Source organism: Xiphophorus hellerii, chromosome 4, assembly GCF_003331165.1.
Source record: "Xiphophorus hellerii strain 12219 chromosome 4, Xiphophorus_hellerii-4.1, whole genome shotgun sequence".
Taxonomy (NCBI): Eukaryota; Metazoa; Chordata; class Actinopteri; order Cyprinodontiformes; family Poeciliidae; genus Xiphophorus; species Xiphophorus hellerii.
Window position 1 is genome coordinate 751,245 of NC_045675.1, and position 19,969 is coordinate 771,213.

General features: G+C 44.5%; 3 protein-coding genes, 1 long non-coding RNA gene and 2 other non-coding genes across 9 annotated transcripts; 2 read left to right on the forward strand and 4 right to left on the reverse strand.

Moving 5' to 3' along the window:
• Positions 1 to 305: 305 nt before the first annotated feature.
• On the reverse strand, positions 306 to 9,315 carry kmt5b (lysine methyltransferase 5B). 3 transcript variants are annotated; one of them, XM_032561675.1, is made up of 10 exons: positions 9,196 to 9,315; positions 6,631 to 6,877; positions 6,408 to 6,555; positions 5,650 to 5,815; positions 5,462 to 5,571; positions 5,006 to 5,172; positions 4,899 to 4,918; positions 4,691 to 4,827; positions 4,330 to 4,529; positions 306 to 3,602 (listed from the first exon to the last, which is right to left on the reverse strand). In XM_032561675.1, the coding sequence occupies exons 2-10, from the start codon at positions 6,794 to 6,796 to the stop codon at positions 2,209 to 2,211; spliced, it is 2,508 nt and encodes an 835-aa protein (XP_032417566.1). In that variant the 5' UTR covers positions 6,797 to 6,877; positions 9,196 to 9,315; the 3' UTR covers positions 306 to 2,208. The 3 variants fall into 3 exon arrangements, with proteins under 3 accessions (XP_032417566.1, XP_032417565.1, XP_032417567.1); XM_032561674.1 differs by lacking the exon at positions 9,196 to 9,315 and adding an exon at positions 8,801 to 8,978; XM_032561676.1 differs by lacking the exon at positions 9,196 to 9,315 and adding an exon at positions 8,607 to 8,760.
• Positions 9,316 to 9,712: 397 nt separating this feature from the next.
• On the forward strand, positions 9,713 to 11,454 carry LOC116719241 (uncharacterized). Its single transcript, XR_004339148.1, has 2 exons — positions 9,713 to 10,348; positions 11,115 to 11,454. It is a non-coding gene; the product is annotated as an uncharacterized LOC116719241 (long non-coding RNA).
• Positions 11,455 to 12,348: 894 nt separating this feature from the next.
• Positions 12,349 to 15,359, forward strand: pole3 (polymerase (DNA directed), epsilon 3 (p17 subunit)). Its single transcript, XM_032561715.1, has 4 exons — positions 12,349 to 12,646; positions 13,865 to 13,950; positions 14,021 to 14,139; positions 14,885 to 15,359. The coding sequence occupies exons 1-4, from the start codon at positions 12,581 to 12,583 to the stop codon at positions 15,064 to 15,066; spliced, it is 453 nt and encodes a 150-aa protein (XP_032417606.1). The 5' UTR covers positions 12,349 to 12,580; the 3' UTR covers positions 15,067 to 15,359.
• Positions 15,360 to 16,268: 909 nt separating this feature from the next.
• rpl12 (ribosomal protein L12) lies at positions 16,269 to 19,449 on the reverse strand. 2 transcript variants are annotated; one of them, XM_032561712.1, is made up of 6 exons: positions 19,263 to 19,449; positions 17,622 to 17,695; positions 17,280 to 17,378; positions 16,830 to 16,911; positions 16,668 to 16,754; positions 16,269 to 16,423 (listed from the first exon to the last, which is right to left on the reverse strand). In XM_032561712.1, exons 1-6 carry the CDS (start codon positions 19,297 to 19,299, stop codon positions 16,305 to 16,307), a joined length of 498 nt encoding a protein of 165 aa, XP_032417603.1. In that variant the 5' UTR covers positions 19,300 to 19,449; the 3' UTR covers positions 16,269 to 16,304. The 2 variants fall into 2 exon arrangements, with proteins under 2 accessions (XP_032417603.1, XP_032417604.1); XM_032561713.1 differs by having other exon boundaries at positions 19,154 to 19,421.
• On the reverse strand, positions 16,500 to 16,625 carry LOC116719288 (small nucleolar RNA SNORA65). Its single transcript, XR_004339157.1, has one exon. It is a non-coding gene; the product is annotated as a small nucleolar RNA SNORA65 (small nucleolar RNA).
• On the reverse strand, positions 17,455 to 17,580 carry LOC116719289 (small nucleolar RNA SNORA65). Its single transcript, XR_004339158.1, has one exon. It is a non-coding gene; the product is annotated as a small nucleolar RNA SNORA65 (small nucleolar RNA).
• Positions 19,450 to 19,969: the final 520 nt, after the last annotated feature.

Sequence of the window (19,969 nt, forward strand, 5' to 3'; positions counted from 1 at the left end):
GCGGCAGGGGGCCATGGCCCCGCTTTAAAAATGTTACCAGGTCATAGAAAGGCTGACAGGATCAATTTCAATTAAGACATAAAAGGGAAAACCTATAAATAAATTAAATTGATGAAATTAAAAATGTAAAAAATGTGACATTTTTATTTTTGACTTGTTAAAATTCACCGGCCTGGTCTGGCCACCTGCTCGGTTAAGGTCAGAGGTCATGCAACATGACATTTGGATGTTTTTCTCAGTCAGTGTGTGAATACTTTATCCAGATGCTGCGTTTGGCTTCGACCCGACAGAAACAGGCTCAGAAACAAGAGTCACAAAGAAACTTTATATAGTTTTCAAGTATTCAAAACTGTTAAATAAGTACAAGATGTGTTCACATGATTTACATATTGGACAATATCTGCCTGCTTTAGTTCTGCTAGCGCTTGGCAACGCTCCGCCCTCCGCCTCAGGCCGCTGGAAGCTGGCGGCCGCACCTGGAAGAGTTTACAGTGAGAGAGGAGGGAGAAGGCTGATTGGCCGACGGGGGCGGGACAAGACGCTGATTGGCTGCTGGTGATGTGAACGGTAACACAGAAACGGGTCGACGTTCCCAGCTGATCCTGCTCAGACAGACGGAGGAGGAAGGGGGCGACAACCAATCAGGGATCTCTGAGCTGACCTCAGAGGAGGAAGAGGAGGAGGAAGTCTTCCTCAGAGAAGCTGAAAACAACTTCCTGTAAACAAACAAACACTTCCTGCCGCCGTCCTCCTGCGACTCTGGACAGGAAGTCTGAGTAGCACCACAGAAGAAGAGAGACAGGCTGTAGTGTCAGCGACGCCGAGAATCATGGGAAACTGGGAGAGGAGAGGGAAAACTCAGCTGGGGGGAGAGGTCAGAGGTCAGAGGTCCTTCTGTACATCAGCTTCAGGTCGGAGCGTCAGCCCAGCCGGATTCTGCTGCCAAGTTCTGGTTCCGGTTCTGCTGTGATGCGAGGAGGAACAGGAGGCCTGTGCTTTAATTCTGAAAGGCTGCAGAGCTGAGCAGCTTTCCTGCAGGGAATACCATCAGATTCCAGGTCAGGGAACCGGGCCGGAACCTGATTCCCAATCTGGGGTTAAAAATCTGGAATACCATTGGGAAATCAGAACCACAAGCAGAACCGGGTCGAGTTTATCCTGGTCAGGTCCAAATGTTCATTGATTCAAACCAGGAATCCACATTTACCGTTCCAGAGTTTCCAAACTCACAATTCCAGGATTTGTTTTAGAATCACTTCAGAATCCAGAAACTTTTCTGGAAACAGATTTGTAATGAAGCAGATCCAGATGGAACCGGATCCGTTCCGAAATAAACATTTCAACTTGGAAGTAAAAAAGAAGCAGATAGGAGGAAGGATTTGGGAATGAGAGTTTGGAAAAGCCTGAGGTGCTTTCTGGTCCGAACTGGATGTCAGGATATCGGATCTGAACTTCAACAATCAGTTTAAAAAATGAAAACTGAAACCCAGATTCCTGATCTGTTTGGAAAATGATCCGGAATAATGTCTGGGAAAATGAAGATGGATACGCCGTTTCCGTTTTTATCTGGAAAATCGAATTTTTCCAGGCTGAAGCAGTTTAAATCCATTCTGCTCCTCTTAAAGGGACAGCGCAGCTTTCTGGGAAGCTGACTCCATATTGGTTTTTTTATATTAGCTTATTGTGACGTTTTCCTGAAGATCCGGACGGTTTTTTATGACGGTATTCCAGAAATCAGGAAAAATCAGCAGCTGTTTGGACTCAGCCCGACCTAAAGCTGTGATTCATTCAGGAACATGATTGGCTGTGGGGCCCTGGCTGCTGATCGGCGGACGCCCAGCAGAACCGGCAGCAGAACCGGAAGCGGACCTGGCGGCGGAGCGGCTCTAATGCCTCTGGATAAACGGCTCTGAGCGCGGACACAGAGCAAAAACCTGCCTGGAGACAGAAGCCATGATCTGTACACTTTCTACACGTCCATGATGAAACAACAAGTGCATTCTCTTAAAGGAACAGTACAACTCAAAACAAAGCCCGTTTCCACTGGAGACTCGGCCGGATCCTGGACCGGATCCGGTCCGACTGGAAGTTCAGCGGAGAGCAGAGCTTTGCCGCAGGTCAACAGCACCCGGGTCCGCTCCGTGATGATTCGAGTTCCACGTCACTTCCTGTCCATCATCAGCGGCGGCGGCGGTATTTACAGAAGCTTCAGGCGTTGAGCCGCAGAGACTGATCCTCCCTCCTCCTGGAGGAGATATCGATGTCGATGGAGTCTTTCCCCACGATCAGCCGCAGACGCTTCGCCGGAGGAAGTGGAATGAAGTCGTCCTCGAAGTCGTTGTGGAAGTAGTCGTCTTCCTCCTCCTCTTCCTCCTCATCATCATCGTCGTCGTCGTCGTCCTCGTCAGAGGAAGGGTCGGCCAGGACCTTCTGGGTGCGATGGACGCCGCCGGCCGCATCCCCGTTGGCCTGGAGCCGCCGGGCGTCGTCCTCCTTCCTCAGCTGGATCTTCAGCTTGGTGGCGTTGCCATGGACAACGGGCGCGAAGCCGTTGTTGAGCTTGGCAATGTAGGAGCCGGCCTTGTCCTTGTCGTGCTCCTTGCTGAACTTGATGCTGATCTTGCTAGAGGAGGTGGGGCTGAGCGTGGAGGAGGCCACGGCGTCGGCGCCGTCAGCCGTCTTGCTGCTGCTGCTGTCCCTCCGCCGGCGGAGCGTCAGCTTGGGAATGCCGCCGCTGTTCTCCAGGATTAGCTGCGCGTCGTAGCGCGTGATGCGCCGCTTCTTCTTGGCCTTGTCTTGTGAGCGGCAGCCGCTCTTGCTCTTATCGCGGCGGAGGGATTTGCCGCCGTTGGCCACGCCGTTGTAGTCCCGGTGTCTGTCGGCGAAGCTCAGCAACATGTTCCCGCCATCACGCCCCGCAGCAAATGGCTCGCAGTCGGAGCCTTCGCATTTGATGGTCCGCTCAGTCCGGAGCCGGGACGGCCGCTTCCGGCCCGAACACGAGCTCCTCCGGCCGTAGCCGCCTAGAACCGGCGGCTGCGACAGGCCGCTGCCGTGCTGCAGGTACTCGTCCATGTCCGCCGGCTCCGTTTTGATGACCACGCCGCCCGGTACCGGGCTGAGCCCGTCCATGGCGCCGGGCTCCAGCTTGGCGCCCGGCGTGGGCTCCGGGGCCTTCAGGGTCCGCGTGGACCTGCGAGTCCTGTAGGCGGAGCCGCGGCTTCCGTCGGGAAGGCCGCCGTTCTCCTTGGCGGCGTGTCGGGTCAGGCAGCCCCTCGGGCCAAGCGGTGCCACCTCCGGACCGTCCTTCTCCTTCTTCACGGTGACGATGCTCTTACACGGCAGCACCTTGGAGTCCCTGAGGCCCAGCGGGGCGGCGTCTGAGCGGGCTGCCGCCGCCCGCCTGCGGCTGCGCAGCCGCACCTTGCTGGGAGGCTTGGACTGGGAGCGAAGTCTCTTTGGTTCCCTGCTGCTGTTTCCTGGAGCCGGTTTGGAACATGAGGTAGAGATTGCTCGGGACACAGTCTGTCTGCTCGGGGTCCGGGTCCGGTACTTCAGGCCCGGCGATGAAGACGATGAAGATGAAGTTCTGGTTCTGGCAGCTGCAGGGAAACAGAGACACAGGAAATAAAAGCTATATAAAAGATTATTTTTTATTTAGTTTTTACATTATTTTAAGATATGTTACTGTGCATTAGATAGAAATACATTTAAAATGTATATTAAAAATAACATTAAACAATCACTCAACTTTATTTATACCACTATTGTTACAGTGAAGTACTTTATATAGTTTTATTACATTAAAAAAAATTAAAAAGTAAAACAAATATTAAAAATAAAGCTTAGAAAAGATTATATTTTCTTTGAAAATTTTTAAAATACGGTCAATTGCAAAAAATATCAAATATAAAAATAATTTAATATCACAAAACGTATTACAATAAAGTTAAATTCTTAGGAAATTCATAAAAACATTCAAACATATATTAAAATATCTTTTATATGCCACATGTAAAAGAAATAAAAACTAATAAAAATATAACAATAAATGTATACAATTAACTAATTAAAGATGCAAAAATTAAATTAAAATTATATATAAATATTTCATAAATATACAATGAAAACTAGGAAACAGAGAATACAAATATAAAAAATTTACATAAAATTACAAATATAAAATTTAACAATAAAGAAAAAATATGAAACATAATAAATGCTAAAGACAACAAAATCAATAAATCTAAGAACTGATGTAACTCCTCCCGTCTGCAGATTCCAATCAATATTGGGATATTATTGATCCGTGGTGAGTGGCGGCCTTACATTGATGTGTTTTTGGCATTTCCTGAGAGTCGACGTCGGTGTGGGATCCCACAGAGTGGCTGTCCGAGCTCCTGTTCCCTTCTCCGAGTTTCTTCAGCCGGTTGAGCCGCTTGTCCGTCTCCCGCAGCCCGTACTTGCTGTTGATGACCGGAACCTCCGCCGGCAGCCCAGCTTTGGATTTGAAAGCACCGGTTCCCCGTCTGAACAGAACCCGGAACAGAAAGACGGTCAGCTCAAACTGTGACTGAAAATCATGAAGTTTAGGATTTAACCAGAATGTGTTTCTGTTCTGACTGCAGCCAGAACTTCAGAGGAGTTTTTAATCCAGGCCGTGTTTTAAGGTCCAGAAGGTGCTGCTCACCTTTCACACGTATAACATTCACAAAACTCATTGCTTTCCCCAAAGAAGCCGTCTCCATAGTAACAGGAGATCTCCTCCCCGGGCTCGATGTCCCTCAGGACCTTGACGCAGGCCGTGTCTCGGCCCGTCGACACAAACTGCAAACACAGAACCCGTCAGGACCGCTTCCAACGGCCCGGCAGCCAATCAGGAGCGGCCAGCAGCCTACCTTACAGTTCGGCCGGCAGTCTGAGGAAGAGGAGCAGAGGAGGAAGAGGAGCAGAAGTTAGAGGGAGCAGCAGCAGCGAGGAGTTCAGGGGAGGAGGCGGGGCTTACCGTGGTTGATGAAGGCGGCCGGGCCGAGCCACAGCTGGGCGCAGTTCTTCCTGGTGGAGTACATGACGCTGAAGTCGTTCTCTCCGTGGCGCAGCAGCATGTTCTCCTCGCTCTCCGACAGCTCGGCGATGCAGCCCACCAGGAACTCGATCTTATCGTTCCTCTTCCTACGAGACAGCAACAGAGGAGAGGCTCATCAACCAGGCCTCCGTTAGCGCCGCACGGAGACGGGCCGGCCGCACGGCAACAGAACAATTCTTCCTTACAGAGCTGCAACGATTTACTGATCAAGGCCGCAATGACCCATCCATACAGCAACAGAGCGATTCATCAAAGCAGCAGCGTCATGGAAACGGCTGCAGTTTGACAAACCAAAAATAACCTTCAGAAGAACCAGTGGATCCCGTCCAGATCCAGTCCGGGTCCCCGGAAGAAGTAGCAGCAGGATGAGCTCACCATTCCTTCGTAGCCACGATTTTGGCTCCGTTCTGCTCCGATGAATAGCGATTACAGGGCAGAATCTCGAAGCCGCTGTCTGCCGTGAATATCCGCAGGTAGACGAACACCTGGAGGGAGAAGAGAGTTAGAGCCGGGAGGAAGAGGCCACGCCTGGAGCGAGAGGCGGAGCGAGAGGCGGAGTTTACGTGCTGCTTGAAGAGCTTCTCCTGAGCCTTGGACTTGTGCAGGAACAGGTTCCGGCACCAGTCTCCCGTCGTCAGCGCCTTGTAGGCCCTCTCCATGTTGTCATGTTTCTTAAAGCGCTCGATGATTTCCTTCAGCTCCTCCTGCCGTCCTTTGATTGGTCGGAATCTGGTAGGAGGAGTTTCAAAAGAGAGACGAGACGTGATGCTGACCGGAGCGGAGATTAAAAAAACTTATAGTTTCATCTGAAATATTATGGTAATAAAAATAATAAATATATTAAAAATTCAAACCAATAAAAATCTAACAATAAAGAGATAAAGATATTAAAATATGAAGTAGAATATAAAAAATAGCACATTACATAAAATATATGAACAAAAAATTACATTAAAAATTTTAATATAAAAATAGGAATATTAGAAAGAAAAAAAATTACAAATAAGAGATTTTGATAAATTAAATTTTTTGAAATGTAAGGATATTAAAACACATACTAAAGAATGTTAAATATCAAAAGTAAAAGAATTTAAAATTACAACAAATCTAAAAAATATATATAATAATTACAAATAAACAAAAAAATACAAAAATAAATGAGGCACAAAATGATATATAAAATATTTTATAAATATAGAATAAAAATAGGAAGCAGAAAATACAAGTAATAAAAAGGTTTGAAAAAATAAGATTCAAGCAGTTATAAAGAAAAAATGTAATATATTGTAAAAGTTAAAGACGATAAAATGGGTAAATGGACCTGGTGTTCATCTTGTGTGTCTGGAAGCCCAGGTAGGGGTCCAGGATGAGGCTGGTGGTCAGATCATCGTTCTCACACAGCTCCTTGGCGGTCATCCCTGACGACGGCACGTAGCGCCGCTCCGCCTCCAGGCTGGCGCCATTACACCCTGCAGGAACCACAGAGCTGCGTTAGCCTCCGGATCGTACAGCCGGCGGCGCGCCCGGCTGCGCTCTGAACTCACTGCGGCTGCATCTGCGGCTGCGTGGGTGGCTCCTGCTGTGGCGCAGCGACGTCCGCTGCGGTTGCTGGGAGCGAGTCTGGCTCACCGGTTGATCGCTGCTGGTCAACTTGTTCCCGTGGCGTCTGCCATTTAATACCATGTTCTTGGATTCGCCCAGCCACTTCATGCCCACAAGCCCCCTGCTCCAGTTTCATTTAGTCGCTCAGATGAAGGTGCTCGAGTGGGGAAGACCGGCCTGGTTAGAAACCTACAAACAGAGCAGAAAACAGGTGAAAAACCAACAATCTCATTGGATGAGCAGTGAACAAACCTTCCCCAGGGAGAAAAACATATCAACCTTCTGCAACATTATTTACTCTTTACTGAATTATAATTTGAAAAAGATTTTTTTTTCCATTTCTTGTAAATGAACATTTCCAAATATGTAAAAAAGTTACATTTGCTGACAAATTTATCAAGTGAAATATTCCAGGCTTCATGTTGGTTTGAAATGGCCCCACTGCGCCTCCTAGCGGTAACTCCAAATACTGCAGCCTCCCAGCAGAACTCAGTCCTCTGAAGTTGCTCCTTCAAATGAGCCCTGAGGGACTCCACCTGGAGGTCTCTGGCTCCAAGCCGTCAGCAGCAGCAGAAGAACTGGTCAGAATGGTGAATGACTTACTGCTACTGCCCAAACTCCCCCCTGGACGAGGAACACGGGCCCTATCGTACATGATCCATCACACTGCCTGCCAGTGTGATGGATCATAACACTGACACGACACTGACATGACACTGACATGGGGCAGCAAACTGGGACCGGGTCCTGAATTGTTCCATCAAACCAGCGGCAAGTTCTGCAGCAGAAACTTGGCTGGATCAGAGCAACATGGCCCAGCCTGGTCACCGGTTCTGCATGCATTTCAGTTAACAACAAACAAAGCAGCTTAACCAGAACAATAACTACACAAACAAAACAGCAGCTAATAGACTGCCCTCATTTTATTTATTTTTATACCTCTTTCACCTTGATATGCTTCAGAAATATCCTTAGACATGATTTGTCAGATTTCTGATTCTACACATGCTCAGCTTTGGGAAAAATTGCTCTATGATTTCATCCATTGGGTTATTTGAACGTTCAAACAAACCTGGAATTATGTATTCATGTTCATACAGTCATGTTCAATGACAATGAAAACTATTTTAGTGTATATTGATGCCAGGTGAAAATGTTGACATTTTCCATGGTCACAATGTTATGATCATTTTACGTGGTCTCGCAGCGCCCCTCAGTGGTAACCTCAAGCACTGCAGCAGCTGTCAGGTGAACGGTCCTTTTTACTGTACTTTACCATTTGAATCCCGATTTTCAAGGTTTCAATGGCCGAATACTCAAAATTTTAGTATTTCAATCACGTATAAGGTAGAATTGTTGTTTAATCGGTCATCTAAGCATTGAGTGCTTCGTGTTATTAGCTGTCAGGGCTAACGTTAGCACCAAACAAACAGCATTCCGATCAGGATAATGAGGCTGTGGGAACCCGGAAGGCCACGCCGACGGCTGAGGCCGACTATGTTGACATGCTGCGCTGGTTTCGAACCAGCAACCGTCAGAATCACAACCAAAAATGTAACCCTGGGGCAGGCTAAGCCGGGCCGGCGTGACAGCACAACACAGTCGCTACAGTCCCATAAACAGCCCCATAATTCCCCGCTGAGCATCCCGGCTGCTCACCAAACCCACCCCGGTCCAGTCTGGGGACACCGGTTTAAAGAACCGTGGTAACCGCACTCTGCTAGCTACAACCTCAGCAGGATGCTAAGCGAGCTTAACCGAAGAAGATCTCGGTTAAGTTTTATTGTTTATTTCCAAACAATAAAGGGATACATATTTGATCCAGACTGGAAGCTGGGCTCTTCTGGGTGTTCGGAACCGAACAAAAACTGAGCTATGTCCCGGCGGAGCTCGACTGTTTCCGGACACCGACACTCACTGCTTTAGCTCCGGCTGCTCCGTTAGCGTTAGCTCTGCTGGCTAATTTTCTCCCTGCCAGGAAGGTTAACGGCAGCCTGCAGCCGAGAGGATCGAGCCTCCAGCGGTCGCAAGAGGCTGCGAGAGTCCCGGAACGATTATCCCTCACGAGAGCTTTCCACACGTTTAAATGCCCACGACACGAACAATACTCACAATATTACGGATTGAGAAACAAAACAGCGGTCCTGATCCAGATCCGTTACGAGACCCAGGAGGAAATATCACAGCAAACACATTATTGTTGTTTTTCTCTGGAAATTAACATTAAAATTCAAGATGGCGGCCTGGCACAGGCGAGAGGGAGCCGCATCACAGCCATCCGACAGAAAATAGATCCCTGAAATACGCCAGCAGTTCCGTCGGATCCACGCCGAAACGAGACACTGCGCGTGAATAGGCCCGAGTAAAACACGGGGAGTGGACACCGTGGAACACTTTTTCTCTTATCTGTCATATTGAAGGAAATTTAAATATGTTTAATTATGTTTCTATGTCCTGTCGGATGCACACACAAAAGTAGTGCTGCATAAACAAACATCTTTACGCACCAGAGTTCAGAAACGGTGAGTGTTCGGTTCTGACAGGAGAACCGCAGGCGAACCAGACCAGAACAAACGAAGTTCGGTCCAAAAACATTTATAGAGTTTCACATCTGCTTCACGCTCACTTCCGCTGATAAGGGGACGCTTCGGGTCGGTACAGGAGCATTTCCTCCAGCAAGCCGCTAATCTGTTAATATTATTTGATTTCTAAAAAGTCATTATTTGATTTGGATCATTTTAATGCAATCTTATTAGTTACCCGCACTTCAGTGTATTTCTTGCAACTTAATTTATTTCATATTGCTACTACTTTATCTTATTTTGTGGAACTATTTCTATTTGATTGATTACTACGTTCATATATATATATTGCTAACTTTAACCGCATTTTATTTTGTACTCGTATTTAATTTCATCACAGCAACTTCAGCAACATGTTTATTTCCTATTTGAAATACATTTTTATATTACTTTTAAATTGTTCAGATTTTTTTATTTCAACTACTTTACTATTGTGTGCTTCTTTTACTTTATCAGCTTAAATTTAATTATTCATAGCGTATTTTAAATTTAGTTATTGTGATACTATACTGTATATATGATACTGCATTGGAAATACACTAACACTCAGGACAAACTGAAAATGTTGTTTATAATTTAGATTTATTTACACTTCGTTTAAAATTTAATAATGTCAAACTTCATAACAATCTTAGGAGAGCCTGCTAACACTGTAATTTTAAATGTGGGCAGAATTGAGAAGGAAAAAATATCCTAATAGAATGATTTATTATGAAGTTAAGTCAGAGCCAGACTGAGGTTATACAGGAAACTGGGCAGAATTTGATTTGAAAGACCCCTCCCAGTTAATTAGTAATATTATTATAACTCTTAGAGTTTTTATTCTGTGAAGAGATAGGATTTTCCAGGAGGCTGAAGTGAGCAGCTGATCAGACCGATCCTCTTTAGATATAAGCTAACTTCAGCAACATTATGGATAACCAGAAACATGAGAGGAATCACTCTCTGTGAACAAGAAGAAATCTTCAACAGAACCAGAACGACTGTCTGCTGGGATCAGGAGAAGCACTGAGTTTCTTCAATGAAAAGAAAAACAGAGACAATTCAAAGTTGATAGTAACACTGTTTTCAACCAAAGGTAGCTCTTTAAAGTCCTTCACTGCTAGGGTTATTGCCTGAAACTATTATGTTATTTTAAGGTTATTTTGCTATAAAAGAACCTGAATAAAATTCCTGAAAGTCATTTATGGCAGGAGTGTCCCAAGTGTGGCCCGTGGGCCTTTTGCGTTCCTCTGAAGTATTTTGGGCGGCCCAAATGAAGCAAGTCTGGCCTGCAAGTTTAGGTTGTAGATGCAGACGGAAACTTTTTCAGCATATTTTACAGATAAACAACATATTGTTAAGAAAATATTAGGCACAGAAATATAGATTCCCATTTATAACAAAGTTTTTGCATTTATCTAGAAACATAAGTACTTACCTACTTTTTATCAGTAGCAAATATTATTTAATATGTAAGAAAACAACCCAAAAAATGAAGAAACTGTGGGCTTTCTTCATGTATTGTATCTACAATCATTTACATGTCTGCGTTCTCCAAAAATCCAAATATAACATTGCTCAGTTTATTATCAAGCAGCTAAAATACAAATAGGCACCAAAAGTTTGTTTAAAAAATGTTATTAATATTTTAACAACTTTTAACAACTCATGACAAAAAGTTTGGACAGCTCTGAATTATGCCCTTTGTTTGTCAACTCAAGATTATCATCAGGCTTTCTCCCATCCCTAAAACAAAGTTATAAAGATAAAGTTTTAATATTCTACTTGTTTAGTTCACTAAACAAGTAGTGAACTAAACACTACTGAAAGTCGCTGCAGTGATATTTTCTGACATGTTCCAGCTGCAGATCAGAGGAACATAGAGGAGTCCAGGAACCTTGACGTTTATCCTGGAGCGATGCCCAGAATCGGCCCCAGGAACCTGAACTGTGTGGGCGCTAAGACTCCACAGTGGGATTTCAGTGATTTCACCGTGTTTTCAGGCATGTGGGCTGCATCATGTGTGAAGAAGCAGCTGCCATGGAAACCACCTAAATACCTTCTCCCCTGACAGACCTTTGACCTTCTCCTGTCTGATGAAGATGATGCTGGAAGCTGAGCTCCAAAAAACATCATTGAACATTATGTTTAATATGAATTTAGTCTGGGCTCAAGAAAAGCATTAAAAAGGAATAAATACTACAGTTAATAATCTTCACTCTATTTATAATAGCTTTAATCAGATTTACTGCAGTTTAATTAAATGTTGGTATATTTATTTAATATAACAAGTATTTTTGTGTTTTATTTAATCCAATCATTTTTATTTTAACATGTTTATTTTGTTGCAAATCTATTAAACTCAGTTTACTTTTAGTTATTTGATCGATGCTTTAATTTCTTTATCTTAACTTAATGTATTTAATTTTGTTTTAGTACATTATGATATAATTTTCTGTATTTTGATGGTGGCTTCTTGTATCGTAATATTTGTTATTCAATATAACTTGGTGTAAAAAAATTTCTTTATGATTAACTGAATTTACAGAAAATATTTGAACTTTTTTAGTCTAACAAATTTTTATTATTTCTGTAACTTTTCAATCTTAGAATATTTTTAATTATATGGGCAATACAGTTTCATTTATTTTTATAAAATTGTATTTTGAAATATTTATCAGGTTGATAAATATATTTAGGATTTGTTATTTACGTACATATTTTACTTTTGTATGTCATATTTATAGAAATGAATTTAAATTAATTTCATTACTGCAGTTCAACTTGAACATACTCTAAGTTATTGTTGTCAAATTAATTACATTTCATTCAATGTTATTTTAATGCATTTTTGTTTTCTAATTAGATAAAGTTTTCAGCAAGATCACTGAATAAAATTTTACTTTAGTGTATTTAATTTGATTTAAGTATAAATTAATTTAGTTTTATCTTATTGCCTGTTATATTTTACTTAAAATAATTTGCTTACTCAATTACTGTTTTATTTTAGCAGGGAGTATGTCATTTTTTTCCACCAACTTTAGTCATTTTCCTATTTTATTTTAAGTTTTTTTGCACCTGCGGAAATACGTCACGCTTACGTCAGCGGTCGAAGTTGAATCGTTGACGCAGGCGGGCTCGTGGTGGCTGGAGGATTCGCGGGAAACGTCTAAAATCAAACCTGCGGAGCGTGAAGGAGCGCGGCGCGGCTTTTCCTTGAACCGCACGCGGCTCCCGGTCAGAGAGCGGCGGCTACCGTGCGCGCGCTGGTACGTAGGGGCCTCGCGGCGGCGGCGAAGGGAGAAGGAGGGGGGACGGAGCGGAAGAAATGGCGGAGCGGCCAGAGGACCTGAACCTTCCCAACGCGGTGATCACCCGCATCATCAAGGAGGCGGTGAGTGGGAGCCGAGCACCGGGACCAGGAGGGGAGGTTTCCAGCAGGTCAGGCTGGCCTTCGTGACGGGAGAGCGGGTTTATTTCCAGAGCGGTCCCGGTTCTGGTCAGTTTTGGTTCGGGATGTTTCCTAACATGACCAGAACCAAAACTGTCTTCTCTACCAGATAACCGAGAAGCTCCGCTGCTTGATTTCATCTCATGAAAATAAAAAACGGCCAACTTCTGTATAACCTAACAGGTTTTACCTGGGGTCAGAGGTCACAGATTCTGAGATAATTTCTCCTCCAGTAAAAAGTAATGGATTTGAGTAAAAGTTAAAAAACTGCATTTATCTCAAAGGCAAATTAAATGCTGTCATAACTCATATCATTCAGTTATCTTCAGAGAGTCGTGATGTAAGGATCTCCAGTAGCAGTCAGCCACGAGTGTTTTAGGCTTCTGACTGAAGACTGCTGCCGTCTAGCAGTCTCGGTGTTACGCTAACAGATCAATATCAACATTGCTTGAACATTTGAGATGCTAACTAGCTGCTCCCAGTTGAAAAACACCTTGTTGCCATGGTTACACCTCATAACTACAGTCTGAAAGGTAATAGAAATACTAAAAAAGGAGCTAAAGTAAATTCACAGCAAAAAGAAAGGATTCAACAAAAACAAAACAATCAGAACCAGTGGAGCAGTTTCAACAGGCTGCCACCAGTAGGCGCTGTTCTAGAAAGCTCGATTTAAGTGATTTGGGTTTAATTTGAACTCTGTTCTGACATCAGCCAGACTTCTGATCCGACCAGCGTCTATAAACAGCTGCTGACTGATACCAGACCCGGTAACGTGTAAACAGAACCAGTAAAAAATGGCGACTGTAACCAGGGCTAGCAGTGATTCTATCCACGGTGGATCTCTGTTTTTATTGTTTTTTGGTTTTGGACCCCAAACCAATTCAGGTTTACGTAGTTCTGGACCGAAGACCAAAATAATGCCTGCTTTAAACTCATTTCCCAGTCTGGTGACAAAGTTTTTTTCTGTTTCATTTGAATAATTAATTGATGGTAACTGGACAGGGACCAGTTAAAGCTCAGTGAGGATTTTCACGCTGACACATCAACGTGCGAATGTTTTTCCTGCTGATGGGAGTGAAAAGAGCAGTTGTGAGCCAGCTTGTGTTTCCTGACCAGACGTGTGTTTAGAGATAACTCCTCCGCACCGTTTGTTCCTCGCAGCTCCCAGATGGGGTGAACGTGTCCAAAGAGGCCCGGCGCGCCATCTCCCAGGCGGCCAGCGTCTTCGTGCTGTATGCAACCTCCTGGTGGGTTTTTAACACGCTGCAGGGACCGGCGCGGCGCTCGTCAAGCTAAGCGTTTCTCTCCTGGTTTCAGCGCCAATAACTTTGCTATGAAGGCCAAGAGGAAGACGCTGAACGCAGGAGACGTGCTGGCGGCCATGGAGGAGATGGAGTTCGAGCGATTCCTGGAGCCGCTGCGGGACGCTCTGGAAGGTAAGGACACGTCCACGCTGCGTCTGCCTGCGTCCCGACGCTTCCTCTCTGCTCTGATTCAGACAGTGCCGACAAGAATGATGCACCAAAACACAGAAATACAAATACAACAGAAAAATGATTCAAACACAGGAAACAGAAGCAAAATGGAGATCACTGCAAACTTGACAAACAAAACAAAGTCCTCCAGGCCACTAGGGGGAGTCTGGGTCCGTAATATTACCTTTGTAATTATGCTGCTGCTCTATAATATTGCCAAATATATGAAGTAACGCATCTTTTCTGTGTTCCTCCAACTGTCTGGTCTCTTGCTGTTCGGCTCCCCCTACTGGTCTGGAGAACTTTTTCAGTTTGCATCATTTTCCTCTTTCTTCCTGCAGTTGCTGCATTTAAATGTTTTGCATCACCCATGTGTTTGCTGCGCTTGTACATCCGTCCGCAACGGAAGTTGTTCCTTCCCTCTACTGTCCATCCTGCTTTGCTTTCTTGTCCTTCCTTCACTGTCTCCGTCCTTTCCTAGTCTTTTCTTCTTTGTCCTTCAGCCGTCTTCTTCCCTGCATGTCCCTCTGTCCTTCCTGTCTTCCATCCTTACTGTTTCCTCCTTTCCTCCTTGTTTTGTGTCCAATGTTTCTCTTCCTGTCCTGAGGTTTAGACATGAAGCGATGATGGACCTACTAACTAAGACCATGGTAGTGGCAGCATCATGCTGTGGGAATGAGGTCTGACCCATCTGGTTTGTTCTCAGTGTACAAGAAAGACCAGAGGGGGAGGAAGGAGGTGAGCGAACAGAAACGCAGAGACAAGGAGAGGAAGGCCGACTCCGAGAACGAGAAGAGCAGAGAGGAAGAGGAGGAGGAAGAGGAGGAGCAGCAGCGCATGGAGGAGGAGCCTGAGGAGGAAGCTGAGGAAGAGGAGGAGGACAACTGACCGTCCAACAGACCCGCTCGGTTCTGATCCGGTTCAGCCTCTTCAAGCATTAGAACAGGAAAGCTTCAGCTGGACAACTCCAGACCCCGGACCGGAATTACCCAGATCCCGGACTGGAGTCATTCTCCATTTTTTCCACATTGGTCAGGAATACAACGTTAAAGGATCCGGACCGCCAAGCTGGAGCGGTTCTGATGTTCTCCATGCGGGTCAGAATCGTAGTTTTCATGTTTGTATTTTTGTAAACTTGTTTGACTGAAATATTTCAATAAATGTTTTGTATAAAACTGAAACCAGGATGTTTTATTCCATTACAGGCTTAAAATGCAGCAACCACAGAACCAGTTCTCCATAGAATAGTCAGGATTTTATTTTGAAAATATCTAAGCTTTTACTTTTGAGTACTCATTTCAGATGCAAAATATCTCACCTAAATTTGGCTTTTATTTTGTGGAGAATGTTAACATTAATTTGAACGTGTAGTTTTAAACTTAAGTGAAAAAAGTTAAGCTTTTATTCTGAAATTTTAAAAGGTCAAAGTAATCCTGTGTGTAACTGAACTGCTGTGCAACATGAAGGCTTTTATTTTGGAGTACATTTAGGTATTCATTTAACTTCAGTCCCAGTGTATGGAGGACTGATGCTGCCAAAATTGACATGAGAAAATAAAAATAGCATAATTCACCTTCTTCCCCTCGTGATTAAATGTTAATGTTATTTCCTTAATTCGTCTGTTTTGACAGCATCAGTCCTCCATATAAAGAGCCTACATTTAGACATTCTTTATTGCTACAGATATAAAAGCAGCTGCAGAGACCAGACAACAGTTAACTGGCTCTTCCCAGAACACTGAGCAGCATCAAACTAGAAAGTTCAGTGGAAGGAGAAAGTACTGTAGAAACAAGGATGACAGAACCCTTGAATGTTGAACACCAGAGTGATTTATGTACCTCACTCTGATGCCTCAGTTTTTCCTTCCACTCAACTACAGTCACTCTGAACTCCCTGGTTTAGTAAGAGTCGTTATCTTTTTTAAAACTTTAGCTAAGCACCAACAGGTTTTTACGAGTTTGATTTCTGCGTTTAGTCACTGAAATTGAAGTTCAATCTCTGTTCAATTTATACTTCAGTCTTGGAGGCCCGGTTCAGAACCAGAACCAGGTTAACGGACCTTCTGAACATCACCGACAGTACCCAGCAGATCGGTTTCAACACATTTTATTCCAGAACCGCCATCTTTACTCTGAAGGACATTCCATTTTCCCACTGTTGATGTCATCGATGACATCATGAGGGGCGTGGCCGTCGATGGTGCAGCCAACTGATTGAGCCGTGCCCAGGATCTCCTTGATGGTTCCTGAAGAAAAACAGAACCACGAGTCCCATCAGAGCCCGACCCATCCAGAACCCAACCCAATCAGAACAGATTTCTGGTTTGTTCCGGGCTTTTCGGCACAGAGCGGTCCACGGCACGGGCCGCCCTGTTTCCTAAAGCCGGGTCGCTCTGAGCCTCCACTGGACTGAACTCGGCCACCGGGTTAGACCGGTCCAGTGGCGGGAGGCTGTGGGGGCGGGGCTAGAGCATGGGGGCGGGGCCTCACCTGAGAGCTCTCTGGCGATGGAGCGCGGCCTCATGACCCGGGCGATGCCAACGATCTCATCGAACGTGACGCTGCCGCTGTGTTTGACTGGAAGAAGCAGAAACAGATTCAACATGGCGGCCCAACAGGAAGTCCCTTCCTCCCCAACAGGAAGTCACTTACTGTTCTTGACCTTCTTCCTGTCGCGAGGCGGCTCCTTCAGCGCTTTGATGATCAGAGCAGAAGCCGAGGGAACCACCTCAATCTGAAGAGAGACAGAACCCGATCAGAACCAGCAGGTTTAATAACTGGATCAGCACCAGATCAGAACAGTTTCAGGTAAACGGGTCGTCCAGAACCTTCTCTGACTCTCAAGACCAATCAGAAAGTCCCAGTTGGACCGAGACGATTCTGAGACAAGAAAAACCCGACAGACAAAGAGTCGGATTACACAGAATGCCACCTAATCCCCCAAACCAGAACCGCTTCAGAACCTGGAGCGGTTCTGGACTCGGATACATGCTCTCTGGAACTTTAAGATCTCGGCTCAAACCAATTCATTTATTGTTCTGGTATCGGCAGAGAAAAGGTTCTGGAGGGAAACCAGGCCGAGTTCTGTTGTGTTGGACGCACAGCGGCCTGCCGGTTCTGGATGGTCAGCTTCACGGTGATCCTCAGGCCCTTCCAGTCTCCGGTTGCCTTGGCGATGTCGTCACCGACTTTCTTTGGAGACTGAGGAGGAGAAGAAAAATGGACCGGGTTAAAACCCAATGGGTCAGGATGGGGTTCCATCAAAACCCGGTCCGGTTGGTGTTCCGGGCTTTTCGGCACAGAGCGGTCCACGACGCGGGCCGCCCTGTTTCCTAAAGCCGGGTTGCTCTCAGCCTCCACTGGACTGAATTCGGCCACCGGGTCGGACCGATCCAGTGGCGGGAGGCTGGGTCGGGCTCAACGGTTCTGAGTTCTGATACTCACCAGACCCAAAGGTCCGATTTTAGGAGCCAGAGCAGAGGTGGCGCCGACTTCCCCTCCTGTGCACCTCATGTAGACTAAAAGACAGGAAACAGAATCGGGTTGAAACAAACGGTCCAGTACCGGGTCCAGCTGGTAGACAACAGAGGCAGTTGCTATGGTAACCAGCTTCACTCAGACTAGGATGAGTAAACAATGCGCTTGGCATTAAAACAAAGGTTCTGGTTCTGAAGGACGGGAATCTGTTCAGCAATGATCCGTTTATTTTTACCCAGATTAATGCATCATATTCACTAGACCTCATATTGGAGACATCTTCTCTACAGACGGCCATGTTTGTTGATCGGGCACCGAGGGAAACATCTTGATAAATAAATTTAACCCCTCAGACCGAAACCTTCACTGATTAAACTGTTTCCTATTTTTGTTTCCATGGCAGAAACTTTAAATGTTGCATTTATTTTAAAATATGATTGAACAAAGTAATTTATCCCAACACCAGAACCTCTGGAGATTTGTAGTGAGGCAAAAATAGATATTAAAAATTAAACACCAATAGCCAAGTGAATTTTGGGTTTTTACATGATAAAGCATTCAAAGTCAGGTAAAAAAAAATTTATTAATAAGTTTCAACCTTCTGAATGTTTCACATCCAAGAAACCTTAAAAACATTAAAGTCAACAACAAAAAGAGGAAGTTTTCAACCATTTTATCTCAGTTTGGTTGAGGCAAATAAACGATGTGGATAGTAGTTGGTTACATTTACTTGAGTCTCTTTTTGGGAAGAGAAAAAAGGAAAACGTAGTTCTACTTCACAGTACTTTTTACTTGAGTTACATTATAAAGCATTGCTACTTCTTGCTTCAGTACAATTTCTAGATCCTTTACCCACTGCAGGTAACTTCCATGACTTATTGTTTTTTTCAGAAAAATGAACCTGAAAAAAACAAACCTACAGATTATGCAGAAGTGAGCGCTCTCGTTTCTAAACCAGCTTTGTTGTTCTGTTATTTTCTATTGAGACATTTGGAGACAAACTAAAACCGTAAACACTACATACAGTCACTGAGGTACCTTACCCTGTTCTAACATTTACTAAACATTACCTACTGTAATCATTAGTTTTACACAGAAAACATTTTATTGTGCTCGTTTCTGTCTGGAATTGATGTTTTTTATATGGCAGTGGACGATTATTTTATTTTTAATGGTTTCGTTCTATATAAAACTTTTATATAGAACTTTTTCTGTCAAATAAAACGCTTATAAACTTAATAAAAAAAACTATTAAATACCCCTTAAGAAAGTAAGTCAGCTCTCAAGCTAGCTGACACCAATTAGTATAGAGGCTAACATTAGCATTAGCTAGATGGTTACCCTGCACGTGGAGCGGTAGCTCGTCCTATAATTTTACATGACTACTGCCTCACATCCACCCAACACACTCTTTACTTAATCGCATCAAAACACACACACACACACACACACACTCATCCTCCAGGCGTTCCAGCCCGGATTTGGTGTTCAGTCTTTACCGTTTTCAGCGCTCGGCCCGCGGGCCACCGGGCGCGCGGGTAGCCGGCTAACAGCGGCTTCATCTCTGCTGTGAGAACCACGTCAGCGTTTATTACCCAGAAAACATACCGATTTTGATTTCGTTGGGGTCGAATTTGGGCGGCATGTTGCTGTAGTGGAGGTTGAGCTCAGTTCAGCTTCGTTGGTGAGGGTGTCGGATGAACCCGGCTTCGGGACGACCGATAACTGTTGCACCTTCACCGCTAAAGGGGTAAAGAAAGGCCGAGAGGAGGCTGCGATGGAGTTTATAGCTCTACCAAATCCCGCGAGACTTCCAGCTACAGTGACGAGATTATGATCCTCCCCTGAGTTCTTCATCTTTTCCTTATTTTTTAACATTGCTCGTACACACATTTTATAAGTATGAAAACTGTTTTTTGGCCTGGATGAAAAATGTAAAGATCTTTTGTTTAATTTCACACAATAGAAGGGCAACATTAGGTACATTGTTAATCACCACGTTTGTAAACATTTCAAAATTCAATCTTGTCAGTTGTGAAGTATTCACCTCCTAACAAATTTCTTCTGTTTTTACTTTTTGTTCCACTTATATCTGACAAAGAAAAATAGAAAATACAGTTTTCAAGTAATGATTTTATTAATCATGGGAAAATTTTTTTATCCAAACCAACCTGAGTCTATCATGGATGATGGATGGATGATGGATGGATGATGATGGATGATGGATGGATGGATGATGGCTGGATGATGGATGATGATGGCTGGATGGATGGATGGATGATGGATGGATGATGGATGGATGATGGATGGTGGAT